This window comes from Oncorhynchus masou, chromosome 3, assembly GCF_036934945.1.
Source record: "Oncorhynchus masou masou isolate Uvic2021 chromosome 3, UVic_Omas_1.1, whole genome shotgun sequence".
Classification (NCBI taxonomy): domain Eukaryota; kingdom Metazoa; phylum Chordata; class Actinopteri; order Salmoniformes; family Salmonidae; genus Oncorhynchus; species Oncorhynchus masou.
This window is the reverse complement of record NC_088214.1, coordinates 49,074,178-49,090,847: the sequence shown is the minus strand read 5'-3', so window position 1 is coordinate 49,090,847 and position 16,670 is coordinate 49,074,178. Positions and strand designations below refer to the sequence as shown.

The window sequence follows — 16,670 nt, the reverse complement described above, 5'->3', positions numbered from 1 at the left end:
CCAAAAAGTTGCATGCTGGGAAGATGGGCGACACTGAGGATGCTAACGTCGTTAGTAACGTGGACTGAGAGGACGGGGAACCAAGTCGTTCTTGCGGCAAATGACATCAATCGTGTTTCAAAGTGTAGATTCGTCCAAGCTACCAGGGTAAATTATCCGTCGGTCAGTGTGAATATACACCAACCCATGTCCACTGCTGCTGGGCAGGCAGAGCGAGTCAAATTGAATTCCTAGCAGTGGAGCTAGTTAGCGCAACTATAGTACCTTAGTTAGTTTGCAAACGACGGTATCATTGCATGGACGGCCACGACCAATAAGTTAGAGTATTATGCCATTATTAACTTTTAAGTGAAATGGTCAATATAGATTGTGAAGGTTTTCACTGACGGGCTGGTTGTCACGCTTATGTTTGACAGCTAACACTGCTGCTAACGTTAATTCGTCACCGGATTAGATTGTTAGCTAACTAGTTAATTTACGTAACTAGCTAAATTATCTAACAGTCGGCGTCTCATCAAGTCCCCTAGAAGGCAAGGCGAAATATCCCTTTGATATAACTTCGTTAATAACTAGCTAGCTACTACTGAGCTTTGTGGTAAATTATTGGGAGTGTCACTGTCAGATGAATTGTTATTGTTCCCTGCTAGATAGAACATCACCACCCATCTGGATATCTCTCTCCTGCGTTGACATCATGTAAGTATGTTCATCAAAGAGTGATTGTCATGACATTGTATCAATAGTTAGCAACTCTAGCTAGACACCTTCTTTATCCAGTGCTTTTTACATCAAGCCATACGATGGTAACGTAGCTAACTGTAGCCGACCTAACTAATGGCCTCAGACAGCATCCCCGGATTTTGTGTTAAACGCTCTTCAACAAAGCTTTCTTAGTGTCCAACAAGCTTTCTCTGCCCTTAACCTTGTTCTGAACACCTCCAAAACAAAGGTAATGTGGTTTGGTAAGAAGAATACCCCTCTCCCCACAGGTGTGATTACTACCTCTGAGGGTTTAGATCTTGAGGTAGTCACCTCATACAAGTACTTGGGAGTATGGCTAGACGGTACACTGTCCTTCTCTCAGCACATATCAAATATGTAGGCTAAAGTTAAATCTAGACTTGGTTTACTCTATTGTAATCGCTCCTCTTTCACCCCGGCTGCCAAACTAACCCTGATTCAGATGACCATCCTACCCATGCTAGATTATGGAGATGTAATTTATAGATCGGAAGGTAAGGGTGCTCTGGAGCGGCTAATGTTCTTTACCATTCGGCCATCAGATTTGTCACCAATGCTCCTTATAGGACACATCACTGCACTCTATACTACTCTGTAAACTAGCCATCTCTGTATACCTGTCGCAAGACCCATTGGTTGTTGCTTATGTATAAAACCCTCTAAGGCCTCACTCCCCCCCCATCTGAAATATTTACTGCAGCCCTCATCTTCCACATACAACACCCGCTCTGCCAGTCACATTCTATTAAAGGTCCCCAAAGCACACACATCCCCGGATCGCTCGTTGTTTTAGTTCGCTGCAGCTAGCGACTGGAACGAGCTGCAACAAACACTCAAACTGGACAGTTTTATCTCCATCTCTTCATTCAAAGACTCAATCATGGACGCACTTACTGACAGTTGTGGCTGCTTTGCATGATGTATTGTTGTCTCTACCTTCTTGACCTTTGTGCTGTTGTCTTTGCCCAACTATATTTGTACCCTGTTTTGTGCTGCTGCCATGTTGTGCTGCTACCATGTTGTGTTTCTACATGCTGTGTTGTCATGTTGTGTTGCTACATGCGGTGTTGTCATGTGTTGCTGCCATGCTATGTTTTCGTCTTAGGTCTCTCTTTATGTAATGTCTCTTGTCGTGATGTATGTTTTGTCCTATATTTTTATTTAATTTATTTGTATTTTTAATCCCAGCCCCCATCCCCACAGGAGGCCTTTTGGTAGGCCATCATTGTAAATAAGATTTTGTTCATAACTGACTTGCCTAGTTAAATAAAACAAATAAGGTAGCTGAAAATGTTCCTGGCCCTGGTGCGTGTGTGTATAGTGAACAACAATAATGGAATCGGTAGTTCTCCTTCAAAATAAAAGTCCCCCATTTGAAACTGATGCAAACAGAGACACATAGTGAAAACATGCCACAATTGTACTAGTTAATGCTAAACAAGGTTGGAATTAGGCTTGGGCGGTAACCGGGGTATTTGGAAAAAGCCACAGAATGGCTTTTCAATACTGTTGAATAGAGGTCGACCGATTATGATTTTTCAACACCGATACCGATTATTGGAGGACAACAAAAGCCGATACCGATTAATCGGACGATTTTTAAAAATGTATTTGTAATAATAACAATTACAACAATACTGAATGAATACTTATTTTAACTAAATATAATACATCAATGAAATCAATTTAGCCTCAAATAAATAATGAAACATGTTCAATTTGGTTTAAATAATGCAAAAACAAAGTGTTAAAGATGAAAGTAAAAGTGCAATATGTGCCATGTAAGAAAGCTAACGTTTAAGTTACTTGCTCAGAACATGAGAACATTTGAAAGCTGGTGGTTCCTTTTAACATGAGTCTTCAATATTGCCAGGTAAGAAGTTTTAGGTTGTAGTTATTATAGGACTATTTCTCTCTACCATTTGTATTTCATATACCTTTGACTATTGGATGTTCTTATAGGCACTTTCGTATTGCCAGTGTAACAGTATAGCTTCCGTACCTCTCCTCGCTCCTACCTGGGCTCGAACCAGAAACACAACAACAACAGCCACCCTTGAAGCAGCGTTACCCATGCAGAGCAAGGGGAACAACGACTCCAAGTCTCAGAGCTAGTGACGTTTGAACCGCTATTAGCGCACACCCCGCTAACTAGCTAGCCATTTCACATCACATCGTTGCACCAGCCTAATCTTGGGAGATGATAGGCTTGAAGTCATAAACGGCAGAGCTGCTGGCAAAACGCACAAAAGTGCCGTTTGAATGAATGCTTATGAGCCTGCTGGTGCCTACCATCGCTCAGTCAGACTGCTCTATCAAATCATAGACTTAATTATAACATAATAACACACAGAAATGCGAGCCTAAGGTCATTAATATGGTCAAATCCGGAAACTATCATCTCGAAAACAAGACGTTTATTCTTTCAGTGAAATACGGAACTGTTCCGTATTTTATCTAACGGGTGGCATCCCTAAGTCTAAATATTCCTTTACATTGCACAACCTTCAGTGTTATGTCATAATTACGTAAAATTCTGGCAAATTAGTTCGCAATGAGCCAGGCGGCCCAAACTGGCATATACCCTGACTCTGCGTGCAATGAAAGCAAGAGAAGTGACACAATTTCACCTGGTTAATATTGCCTGCTAGAAGAAAAATATTAACGCATACCTATTTAGGCGAGGTGCTGGCTAGCGGAGTAGACAACTTGAAAATAAAATAAAATGAGGCTGCCTGGATCTTTAACTTAAAGACCCTTGTGCCCTTCAGTCTCAACATAGACTTTGATCTGAAGCTATTCTTGTGATTATTGTGACTTTGCCATTGTAATTGTCTGTAAGCTTGTGTAGTCAAATGAATGTATGATCGTATGCTATCCATTTGTTGTTTGTATGCTGTTCTTTGTATGACATGATAATTAACCAATGATATTAGGCCACTCTTGGCCATGATTACAGACACCTGTGTCCTTTGACACTATATAAACGAGTCATCCCGCAGTGTTTGTGATTATACCCTGATGAAAACAGCTTGGCTGTCGAAACGTTGGTAATTAAATTTTTTGCATCTGAGCTCCTAGAGTGTGCGGCTCTTTTATTTTTATTTTCTAATATTTCCTGCTAACCTGGATTTATTTTAGCTAAATATGCAGGTTTAAAAATCTATACTTCTTTGTATTGATTTTAAGAAAGGCATTGGTGTTTATGGTTAGGTACACAATAAAGCAACAGTCCTTTTTCGCGAATGCATCGATTATATGCACCGCAGGACACGCTAGATAAACTAGTAATATCATCAACCATGTGTAGTTATAACTAGTGATTATGATTAAGTTTAATGCTAGCTAGCAACTTACCATAGCTTCTTACTGCATTCGCGTAACAGGCGGGCTCCTCGTGAGGCAGGTGGTTAGAGCGTTGGACTAGTTAACCTTAAGATTGAATCCCTGAGCTGACAAGGTAAAAATCTGTCGTTCTGCCCCTGAACAAGGCAGTTAACCCAACGTTCCTAGGCCGTCATTGAAAATAAGAATGTGTTCTTAACTGACTTGCCTACTTAAATAAAGATTAAATAAATATATATATTTTTTTTAAACGGCAAAACCGTCATCCAAAATTACCAATTTCAGATTGTTATGAAAACCTGAAATCGGCCCTAATTAATCGGCCATTCCGATTAATCGGTCGACCTCTGAAGTTTTTTAATACATTTGAATATTTTTTTGCTACCGTTTTATTAAGCAAATACCTGCAGTCAACTTGTGCAATATGTTAGGTGATGAAGGACATTGCGTTCTTCATTTCACTTGTTATTATTCTGAACAAAAATATAAATGCAACAATTTCATAAATTTTACCTAGTTACAGTTCATATGTGACTCGTTTCAGGAAAGTAGGCATACGGTGGGGCAAAGTATTTAGTCAGCCACCAATTGTGCAAGTTCTCCCACTTAAAAAGATGAGAGAGGCCTGTAATTTTCATCATAGGTACACTTCAACTATGACAGACAAAATGAGAAGAAAAAAAATCCAGAAAATCACATTGTAGGATTTTAAATGAATTTTTTTGCAAATTATGGTGGAAAATAAGTATATGGTCAATAACAAAGTTTCTCAATACTTTGTTATATACCCTTTGTTGGCAATGACAGAGGTCAAATGTTTTCTGTAAGTCTTCACAAGGTTTTCACACACTGTTGCTGGTATTTTGGCCCATTCCTCTATGCAGATCTCCTCTAGAGCAGTGATGTTTTGGGGCTGTTTCTGGGCAACACGGACATTCAACTCCCTCCAAAGATTTTCTATGGGGTTGAGATCTGGAGACTGGCTAGGCCACTCCAGGACCTTGAAATGCTTCTTACGAAGCCACTCCTTCGTTGCCCGGGCGGTGTGTTTGGGATCATTGTCATGCTGAAAGACCCAGCCACGTTTCATCTTCAATGCCCTTGCTGATGGAAGGAGGTTTTCACTCAATTTCACGATACAATGCCCCATTCATTCTTTCCTTTACACGGATCAGTCGTCCTGGTCCCTTTGCAAAAAAACAGCCCCAAAGCATGATGTTTCCACCCCGATGCTTCACAGTAGGTATGGTGTTCTTTGGATGCAACTCGGCATTCTTTGTCCTCCAAACACAACAAGTTGAGTTTTTACTAAAAAGTTCTATTTTGGTTTCATCTGACCATATGACATTCTCCCAATCTTCTTCTGGATCATCCAAATGCTCTCTAGCAAACTTCAGACAGACCTGGACATGTACTGGCTTAAGCAGGGTGACACATCTGGCACTGCAGGATTTGAGTCCCTGGCAGCATAGTGTGTTACTGATGGTAGGCTTTGTTACTTTGGTCCCAGCTCTCTGCAGGTCACTCACTAGGTCCCCCCGTGTGGTTCTGGGATTTTTGCTCACCGTTCTTGTGATCATTTTGACCCCACGGAGTTGAGATCTTGCGTGGAGCCCCAGATCGAGGGTGATTATCAGTGGTCTTGTATGTCTTCCATTTCCTAATAATTGCTCCCACAGTTGATTTCTTCAAACCAAGCTGCTTACCTATTGCAGATTCAGTCTTCCCAGCCTGGTGCAGGTCTACAATTTTGTTTCTGGTGTCCTTTGACAGCTCTTTGGTCTTGGCCATAGTGGAGTTTGGAGTGTGACTGTTTGAGGTTGTGGTCGGGTGTCTTTTATACTGATAACAAGTTCAAACAGGTGCCATTAATACAGGTAACGAGTGGAGGACAGAGGAGCCTCTTAACTTCTTGCGTCGAGCAATCCCGTATCCGGGAGCGTAATCATAGCCTCAAGCTCATTAGCATAACGCAACATTAACTATTCATGAAAATCGCAAATGAAATGAAAGAAATCTATTCACTCACAAGCTTAGCCTTTTGTTAACAACGCTGTAATCTCAGATTTTCAAAAGATGCTTTTCAACCATAGCTACACAAGCATTTGTGTAAGAGTATTTATAGCTAGCATAGCATTAAGCCTAGCATTCAGCAGGCAACATTTTCACAAAAACAAGCAAAGCATTCAAATAAAATCATTTACCTTTGAAGAATTTAGGATGTTTTCAATGAGGACTCTCAGTTAGATAGCAAATGTTCAGTTTTTCCAAAAAGATTATTTGTGTAGGAGAAAACGCTCCGTTTTGTTCATCACGTTTGGCTAAGAAAAAAAAACGAAAATTCAGTCATTACAATGCCAAACCTTTTTCCAAATTAACTCTATAATATCGACAGAAACATGGCAAACGTTGTGTAGAATCACGTTGTGTTTTACACATATCTATTCGATGATAAATCATTTGTGGCCGTTGACTTTCTCCTCTGAAGCAAATGGTAAAATGCACGCAGCTGGAGATGACACAATAATTTCGACGGAGGACACCAAGCGGGCACCTGGTAAATGGAGTCTCTTATGGTCAATCTTCCAATGATATACCTGCAAATACGTCACAATACTGCAGACACCTTGGGGAAACGACAGAAAGTGTAGGCTCATTCCTGGCGCATTCACAGCCATATAAGGAGACATTGGAACACAGCGCCCTCAAAATCTGGGCATTTCCTGTTTGAAATTTCATCTTGGTTTCGCCTGTAGCATCAGTAATGTAGCACTCACAGATAATATCTTTGCCGTTTTGGAAACGTCAGAGTGTTTTCTTTCCAAAGCTGCCAATTATATGTATAGTCAAGCATCTTTGTAACAAAATATCTTGTTTAAAACGGGAACGTTTTTTTATCCAAAAATTAAGAGCGCCCCCTATATCGAAGAAGTTACAGGTCTGTGAGAGCCAGAAATCTTGCTTGTTTGTAGGTGACCAAATACTTATTTTCCACCATAATTTGCAAATTAAATTAATTAAAAATCCTACAATGTGATTTTCTGGATTTTTCCCCCTCATTTTGTCTGTCATAGTTGAAGTGTACCTATGATGAAAATTACAGGCCTCATCTTTTTAAGTGGGAGAACTTGCACAATTGGTGGCTGACTCAGTACTTTTTTGCCCCACTGTATGTCTCGGGTCACTACTTCACTTCTCGACATGTAAACATTTGTGTCTTAATAACTAACTTGTAAACATGAATAAAATTGTTAAATTACGAGCCTAGTTGGTTAAGCCACAGAACAAGACAGCAACCTTGGGCTGGTAATCCTGTCGAACACAGCTTTAAAAATAAAAAAATGTATTGTGTAGTAAAACTGTTGCTCTCCACTTTCTGGAGGACTGAGTTTAGTGGAATAAGTATGATAGCTAAGTAGATGGAGAAAACACCGGTCTCCCGATTTATATCTTCAAACTAATGGTAACCATTGCATCCGAGACAGGAGATGCGTCCATCTATGATGTATATGGGTAAGAAAGTGGTTTAATTTCTAGTTACTGTACTGTTAGCTAGCTAACGTTAGCTGGCTGGCTCGCTAGCTAACGTTACGTGTATGATTTTATTATTCGTATCTCAGAGTTATGGGTCTCAACTACAAAATACACATTTGTTATCAATAGCTATTTCGAATCTAAAGTAAATAATAATAATAGTAAATCTTCAATATTTTGGATAATATCCTTCTTACCCAGAGTCAGACGAACTCATAACATTTTTGTCTCTGCGTGCAGTTTGAAGGAAGTTGAAGGTAGCATAACGTTGCTGGAAGTCTATGGGTATCTACTAGCCAGCTCCTCCAAAAAACAGGTTAATAGACCTAACTCCTCCAAAGCTGGGTGGTTCGCACTTTGTACTCTTAAGTATTCTTTACAAGTCTATATGAAATTATTATATTGTTATTTAAATTTGTTTGTTTGAAGAAGAACTATTTATCTCATCCGCTGTGATGGTGGGCTGGCTCAAGGATAGGCTGTGCATGAGTGTCAACACAGCTTCACAGTTTCAAACGTGTTTGCTAGATATCAAGTAAGCAAAGTGTGAGAAGACATCAACGATAAACCCTACAGAAGAAGAGTACATCAACAGGCTCATTGCTCGTCCAAAGCAATATTTTTTACCTCACAGCAGTGACTGAAGATCGTTAACACTGCTGGGAGTATTTTCAAGCTACTGTTACTAGCTAGCTTACGTAGCTAAGTGTGATAAGACTTGTTTTACATCGATGGACTACCATCACCTGTCCAATATCAAGAATGGTTTGTGGGTGTGCTCTAAAAACGTGCAATTAAAAACCAAGGAAGTGGTTGGCTATAATCTTTAACAAACTTCCATTGAATGATCTGGACCGATTGAACCTATGGCTAGTTACCTTGAATGTAGATAACACTCCAACCAAGGACCTCAGAAAGTTAATAGTGTTAGAGTTGTGTAAATTGAAATCTGGTATCAGGATAAATATGACAATGAGTCACCGATTGTATACTATGTATTTTTTATTAGCTAAGCAATAAATGGCAAATGCAACTTTTGTATATACGGGCTCACTGTAATACCACGCAGGGCAGAACAGGGAACTGACAGGATGTACATAAACAGTTGTTCTTATACTGTGATAGGCCAACAGACGGGTTGGAACAATGTCTTATCACAGTAGAGGCTGAGCGTGGGTTAGCCTATCGCAGGCGCTCAGGCAGGTCCCCGCCTCTTGGCGCTTCTTGGAGTCCTCCCTCCGTCGATGTATAGATTCCTACTGTTCTGGTATCACCCAGAGAGAACAAAGTAGACGGCACGGGTCAAAATGTTGATTTATGACCCTGTGTCCATGATGCCGTATACATGTCCAAATATGGGCCTCTGGCCAGGACATCCTGTTTCTGTGGTCACGTGTTAGAGGGTGTGTTATTTTATATCTATATTGCATCCTTTTAAGTTGTCATGCTGATTGATGTCTCGGGACCTGGTTGAACTGGGGGGGTTCTGTGTTTGAACTTTTGAAAGAGTATGGTCCCACACCCCCCCAGTTTTATTGTCCTTTCGGTTACTAGTCCAACGCTCTAACCATTAGGCTACCCTGTGTGTGTGAGAGAGCGAGAGAGAATAACATGTCTCTTACAATTGACTGAAGTGATTTTGAATTCTCTTTCAGTGCAGGTACTTGACTTTACTTCTGGGAAGAGAGTAGTACTTTTCCTGCTCGGTGGTGTTGCCTGCTCTGTCATCTCCTTCAGGTGATGGAAATGCCTACACTGCCTACATGGTAAGATTATAGCTGACATTCACAGCAAACCTGGAGAAACACCAACCTCACATGGCTGGAGATCGCCACAGCACTCGACCGAAGGTTTTAAGGACCTGAAGTGCCTTCCTAGACCTGAGAGGGGTGAAGTGTGGGCTTTGGTCAGCAACTTGCTGAAGGAAGAGAGGCCTGCACAGCAACTTGATAAAGCAACAGTCAGAGCTGCTAAAGAAGAAAGCTTCTTCTGAGTCTGACTCTGATGAATAGGAGGAGTCCATGGAGAAATGTATGGAATGTTACAAAGCAGAGCCCAGCATCATCATGGAGGACTGTCCACTACAGTGGGGGTCACAACATGCAGGGCCTGCATTGCACGAAGGTACCTGGCATCTCCTGCTATGTCAGACGAGAGCAGTTTTATCATCTGAAAATGTCAACAGGCTTGTTTGTCTTTGCAACTGGCTCAATGAAAATAAATAGGATGACTGAAGTGTATGGTCACAGGTTTATGTTCTGTTGAATTCATGACGTTGGACAAGTTTATGGTCTTTGTATCCATAGAGCCTGTTATTTTTTTTCTTGAATTTATTAGGGAGCATTTATAGGCCTACTGGGAGCATTAGTAAGTTACAGTACTTTTGTGTTGCTTAACTTGTTTATGGTGAATATGCCATTAAAAACATTCTAATACAGAACATTTTTTGTGATTCAGGCCTACATGTCTATAACTCAATACACATTTTTTTTTTTAAATGGAAAAATCTTTATTTAGCACCAAATGTGCGATTTAACTGCAGAATTTAATGCGATTGAATTATTTGTATCATTTGACAGCCCTAATTACTTCATTTAGCTAACATTTGATAGATAATACAGGGGTTCTTATCTTTGCCTCGATTCGGCAGTCGTCCAGCTCATCATGGCATTTGCAGTGCTTTATGATAGCCACATTAGCAGCTAATTAGCGTTTCATTTTGAGTGGTAAATACAGGTGAATATACTGATAAGTCACGTTGTCGGAGAGAGATTTACACGGTTATCAAAAGCCCTTGCCAGGGTAAACCTACACGTAACACAGCCCTTATTTTACGTATCCATTTGGACCAGCAGGTATGGGCTGCTGCTTCCTTCCAGTTCATTTTTGGGGACAAAGAAGGTATCTATTACTCCATGATTGATGAGCGCAGAAAAGTCCTCTGGGTTTGTTACACAATCTGGGTGCGCTGCCTTCTACGCCGTAGATATCAAGGGCCCTAATCGATGGCAGTAACAAGTCCCACTGTGCAGCACAAGCAGTTGTACCATCAATCGCCCTTAGACAGGCTCCCGCTGATCCAGTCCCCCTCTGTGCTCGCTCAGCGTCCAACTACACAAGTACTCTTCAGTAAATTCTGGCTTAGATAAATTTGTCTCTGAATAAAACTACTTTTCTACCACACAGTCCGACATTATTCATTAACTGTGATGATGATTTGCCAATAAGCAAGTTAGCTACTAGAGTACGCAACAGCTGGCTGCATCCTGGGAGGTTACGAAACCACACCAAGTCTCCGCAGAAGAGAGCGAAGGCAGAACCCAAAGTAGTCCGTAAATGAGGAAGTTGATAGAATCTCGTTTCTTACGATTATCAGTAAAATTAACTCATTTATTATATAGTAATTACTACAATGTATTCGGAAAGTATTCAGATCCCTTTAGTTACGTTACAGCCTTATTCGAAAATGGATTGTAGTTTTTTTCCACCTCATCAATCTGCACAATCTGCATTTTATTTTTATTTTTGCAAACTTAATTTAAACAACTGCCTTGTATGACGCTACAAGCTTGACACACCTGTATTTGTGGAGTTTCTCCCATTCTCTGCAGATCCTCAAGCTCTGTCAGGTTGGATGGAGAGCGTGCTGCACAGCTATTTTCAGGTCACTCCAGAGATTTTGATCTGGTTCAAGTCTGTGCTTTGGCTGGGCCACTCAAGCTCATTCAGAGATTTGTCCCAAAGGCTCTCCTGCGTGGTCTTGGCTGTGTGCTTAGGGTTGTCGTCCTGTTGGAAGGTGAAACTTCACCCCAATCTGAGGTCCTGAGCGCTCTAGAGCAGGTTTTCATCAAGGATCTCTCTGTACTTTGCTCTGTTCATCTTTGCCTCAATCCGGACTAGTCTTCCAGTCCCAGCAGCTGAGAAACATCCCGACAGCATGATGCTGCTGGCACCATCCCTTTCAACATAGGTATGGTGCCAGGTTTCCTCCAGACGTGACATTTGGCACTCAGGCCAAAGAGTTCAATCTTGATTTCATCAGACCAGAAAATCTTGTTTTTCATGGTCTGAGAGTCCTTAAGGTGCCTTTTGGCAAACTCCAAGCCGGCTGTCGTGGCTTCCGTCTGGCCACTATACCATAAATGCCTGATTGGGGGAGTGCTGCAAAGATGGTTGTCCTTCTGGAAGGTTCTCCCATCTTCACAGAGAACCTTGTAGTGCTGTCAGAGTGAATATCGGGTTCTTAGTCACCTCCATGACCTTCTCCCCCGATTGATCAGTTTGACTGGGCGGCCAGCTCTAGGAAGAGTGGTGGTGGTTCCAAACGTCTTCCATTTTTAAGAATAATGGAAGCCACTGTGTTCTTGGAGACCTTCAATGCTGCAGAAATTCCCCAGATCTGTGTCTTGGCACAATCCTGTCTCGGAGCTCTACAGACCATTCATTCGTTCTCATGGCTTGGTTTTTGCTCTGACATGCACTATCAAATGTGGGACCTTATATACTGTAGACAGGTGTGTGCCTTTCCAAATCATGTCCAATCAATTGAATTTACCATAGGTGGACTCCAATGTATAAATTAGCAAAAAATCCTAAAAACCTGCTATTGCTTTTTTGTTATTGTGTGTTTTGTGTAGATGAAAACAATTTTTTTATTGAATCAATTTTAGAATAAGGCTGTAACGTAACAAAATGTGGAAAAAGTCAAGGGGTCTGAATACTTTCGGAATGCGCTATAGGTATAGCTTTAAGACTATAAATTATTAACCACCCAGCTTTGGACTAGTTGGGTCTATTTCCCTTCTTTTGAGAGGAGCTGGCTAGTAGATACTCATAGATTTCCAGAAATTGCATTAAGCTACTGATATACTACCTTTAAATTGTACACAGACCAAAAAATTGTATACATGAGTTGGTCTGACTCTGGTTAAGTAGGAAATTACCCAAAATACTCAAGTATCCCAATTTCACCCCTAGTGTGTACATGTATTTTGTGACCCTCCAGGGATTCTCACACATTCTAAACTGGAGTGTTTTATTTAGCCTATTGGTTCCATCTTCTCTCCTCTCTCTGTCCCTTCCTTTCTCCCTGTAGGTGTGGTGTGCAGTGCCCCAGCGGTGGACTAGCCCGTGTACTATGCTGTGGCTGCACTTCGGCCCGGGCCTCCTGAGCAGCATCATCATCCCCTCGCCCCTCTGCCCACGACACGCCTGCCGCCCTAGTGTCCTTGCCCTCACCGGCATGTACACCACCCGCCTCTACAGCTCAGGAGGTGGGGGAGGAGGAGGGGGAAAGCCAGGGCACTGGCCGGGCCTGGGGGGTAGAGGGCTGCCCATGCTGGAGAACCACCACCCCCACCACGTGCACACTCCAACCCCCAGCTACCCGCCCCTCTACCAGGGGCGCCCTGACCCTCACCGGGGGCCCCACTTCCACAGTCACCACCACCAGCAGCACTACCACCCGCACCTGCCTCTGCCTCCCCCCATCCCTCTGTACGCCCACCTGCACCACCACGCCACTGTTGGCGCCGCTGGCAACAAGAAGAAGACGTGGAACTTCATCCACGAGAAGATGAGCTACGACACCTTCTTCACCATGAAGAGGCTGATAGAGCGCTCGCATCGGGGCGATGAGGTGCTGCGCTGGGTGACGCAGAACCCGGGCAAGATCTCGCACAACCACTACTCCATCGCCCTGCAGAAGATCGGCCAGCTACTACAGGCCGGGGCTGCAGGAGGGGGCGGTGGTGACTCGGAGGCAGCCCTGGTTCCCAGAGCCGGTGGAGGAGCTGAGAACGAAGGCAGACAGATCCTGGAGCACCAGGATTTCCAGACACTGTGCAACGCCATCGTGAGCGACTGTGTCAAGTTCGACAACTTCAGCATCGTCAACTGCCTCTACGCTGTGGCTGCACTAGGTGAGGCTAGGTGGTCGCATGGAGGCAGTTTGAAAGTAATATTGCTAGTGCAGGTTAATCATCATTTTTATGCATTTGATATTATGAATGAGACATGAACATAGTGAAATGGCAATTACTACTTTAATTTCTAATTACTGGTTTATACGTGTTTTCAATTGTTTTCTTATGGATATGAAAGGAATTATTGTACATAACCCTGAATGCAATATTCTGATATATAAAACAGACTATATTCCTTCTAAAGAAATTAAGTAAACTAAAAACTCCCTGAACTTCCCATCTCCTCCTCTAGGCCTTCCCAGCGACTCGCAGGTGGTGCAGGTGCTGGAGGCAGAGTCACAGTCGCGGCTGGACCAGTTCAACCAGAAGGATGTCTCCATGGTGTTCAGCTCCAGCATGAAGCTGCACCCCAGCAGCCAGCACCCCCTGACCGAGGCCTGCCTCGCAGGCTTGGAGAAGAACCTGGAGCGGGAGCGCCACCCGCAGACCCTCTTTCTGCTACTCTCCTACTACCGGCTCAAGTGGCACTCGCTGCAACCCACCGACACTACGACGGCCGGGAACGTCGCCAATGTACGCCCCAACCCAGAGCAGCTTCTGGCCAACAGGTAGGTTTGGTATGATGGTTAATTACCCGTTTAGGGTAATATAGACAAATGTATACAACTTTACATGTTATATTGGGTTCTCTTGTTTGTAAGAGGTCCATTCGTAATTCATGACTAGCCATCCAAGTAGAGGCAATGCAGGGTTATGAAGTACAACTGGGTTGCTTTCGATAGGAAATCAATGGAGACAATGTTAGAGACATGCCAGTTTTGTTTACTGAACACGACACAGGTCTAGCGTGATGAGTTCCCGAGTGTCATTTCAATGTTGGTTATCACTGCCAGTATCACTACTTACACACCATCATCTGCTCATCTATCACTCCAGTGTTAATCTGCTAAATTATAATTACTTTTCTACTATGGCCTATTTATTGCCATACCTCCTTACGCCATTTGCACACACTGTATATAGACTTTCTTTCTTTTTCTATTGTATTGACCCACTGTAGGCTTGGTTATTCCATGTAACTCTGTTGTTTCTGTTGCACTGCTTTGCTTTATCTTGACCAGGTCGCAGTTGTAAATGACAACTTGTTCTCAACTAGCTTACCTGGTTAAATAAAGGTTAAATAAAAAAAATACATTATTGTGATAAAGCAGTTATCGCCATAATGGCTTTAATCGTCATACTTGGTCAAATCTTGATAACCGCTTTTATCACAATAATTTACTTTGTATCAAGAATCCAGATTCCACCATTGTCAGTTTTGACTAGGTGATATACAGCTAAGACCGGAAGTGACTTTTTCGCAGCAGGTTATGAGAATTAGGTTACGGTTAGGGCTAGTTAAAATGCTCTCTTAACCAGCTACGAAAATTCACTTCCACTTGTAGCTGTACTCCATTTTTAGTAACAACCACCATTGTCCCGCTCTACCAACCAACAGGAAGATCCTGCGACTGGTCAAACACACACTGGCTAGCGTAAGTGGTGTGCGTGACCAGGAGATGGCGCTGCTGGATGAGATGCTGGCTGTGTGTGCACGTGAAGCTAGCAACAAGAGCCTAGAGCTCATCTTCAGCTCGCACCTCTTCTACCAGAACAGGCAGGAGAGGTTTGTGTGCAGCCTGGCTGGTGAGTTTCTTTCCTCCCTTCCCCTCCTCTGCCATTATCTGGCAGCTGTTTAATCTGTCGATTTCTACATACAGTATATCACAGAAGTGAGTACACGCCTCACATTTTTGTAAATATTTGAGTATATCTTTTCATGTGACAACACTGGAGGAATGACACTTTGCTACAATGTAAAGTAGTGTACAGCTTGTATAACAGTGTAAATGTGCTGTCCCCTCAAAATAACTCAACACACAGCCATTAATGTCTAAACCGCTGGCAACAAAAGTGAAAATGTCCAAATTGGACCCAAAGTGTCAATATTTTGTGTGGCCACCATCATTTTACAGCACTGCCTTAACCCTCTTGGGCATGGAGTTCACCAGAGCTTCACAGGTTGCCACTGGAGTCCTCTTCCACTCCTCCATGACGACATCACGGAGCTGGTGGATGTTAGAGACCTTGCACTCCTCCACCTTCCGTTTGAGGATGCCCCACAGATGCTCAATAGGGTTTAGGTCTGGAGACATGCTTGGCCAGTCCATCACCCTTCCCCTCAGCTTCTTTAGCAAGGCAGTGGTCGTCTTGGAGGTGTGTTTGGGGTCATTATCATGTTGGAATACTGCCCTGTGGCCCAGTCTCCTGAGGGAGGGGATCATGCTCTGCTTCAGTATGTCACAGTACATGATGGCATTCATGGTTCCCTCAATGAACTGTAGCTCCCCAGTGCAGGCAGCACTCATGCAGCCCCAGACCATGACACTCCCACCACCATGTTTGACTGTAGGCAAGACACACTTGTCTTTGTAATCTTCACCTGGTTGCCGCCACACACGCTTGACACCATCTGAACCAAATAAGTTTCTTGGTCTCATCAGACCACAGGACATGGTTCCAGTAATCCATGTCCTTAGTCTGCTTGTCTTCAGCAAACTGTCTGCGGGCTTTCTTGTGCATCGTCTTTAGAAGAGGCTTCCTTCTGGGACGACAGCCATGCAGACCAATTTGATGCAGTGTACGGTCTGAGCACTGACAGGCTGACCCCCCACCCCTTCAACCTCTGCAGCAATGCTGGCAGCACTCATACGTCTATTTCCCAAAGACAACCTCTGGATACGACGCTGAGCACGTGCACTCATCTTCTTTGGTCGACCATGGCGAGTCCTGTTCTGAGTGGAACCTGTCCAGTTAAACCGCTGTATGGTCTTGGCCACCGTGCTGCAGCTCAGGTTCAGGGTCTTGGCAATCTTCTTATAGGCCAGGCCATCTTTATGTAGAGCAACAATTCTTTTTTTCAGATCCTCAGAGAGTTCTTTGCCATGAGGTGCCATGTTGAACTTCCAGTGACCAGTCAGTATGAGGGAGTGCGAGAGCAATGACACCAAATTTAACACACCTGCTCCCCATTCACACCTGAGACCTTGTAACACTAACGAGTCACATGACACCGGGGAGGGAAAA

General features: G+C 43.0%; 1 protein-coding gene across 2 annotated transcripts in view; it reads left to right on the top strand.

The window, feature by feature from the left end:
- Nucleotides 1-16,670, top strand: part of LOC135518261 (FAST kinase domain-containing protein 3, mitochondrial-like) — a 34,563-nt gene continuing 17,893 nt past the window's right edge. The window contains exons 1-5 of one of the 2 annotated variants that reach the window (XM_064943295.1): nucleotides 1-147; nucleotides 648-696; nucleotides 12,716-13,541; nucleotides 13,837-14,152; nucleotides 15,043-15,230. In XM_064943295.1, coding sequence (XP_064799367.1) covers nucleotides 12,758-13,541; nucleotides 13,837-14,152; nucleotides 15,043-15,230 — 1,288 coding nt within the window. In that variant the 5' untranslated portion in view covers nucleotides 1-147; nucleotides 648-696; nucleotides 12,716-12,757. Of the gene's footprint in view, nucleotides 163-647; nucleotides 697-12,715; nucleotides 13,542-13,836; nucleotides 14,153-15,042; nucleotides 15,231-16,670 lie in introns of both variants that reach the window. The other variant, XM_064943305.1, reaches the window with a different exon arrangement.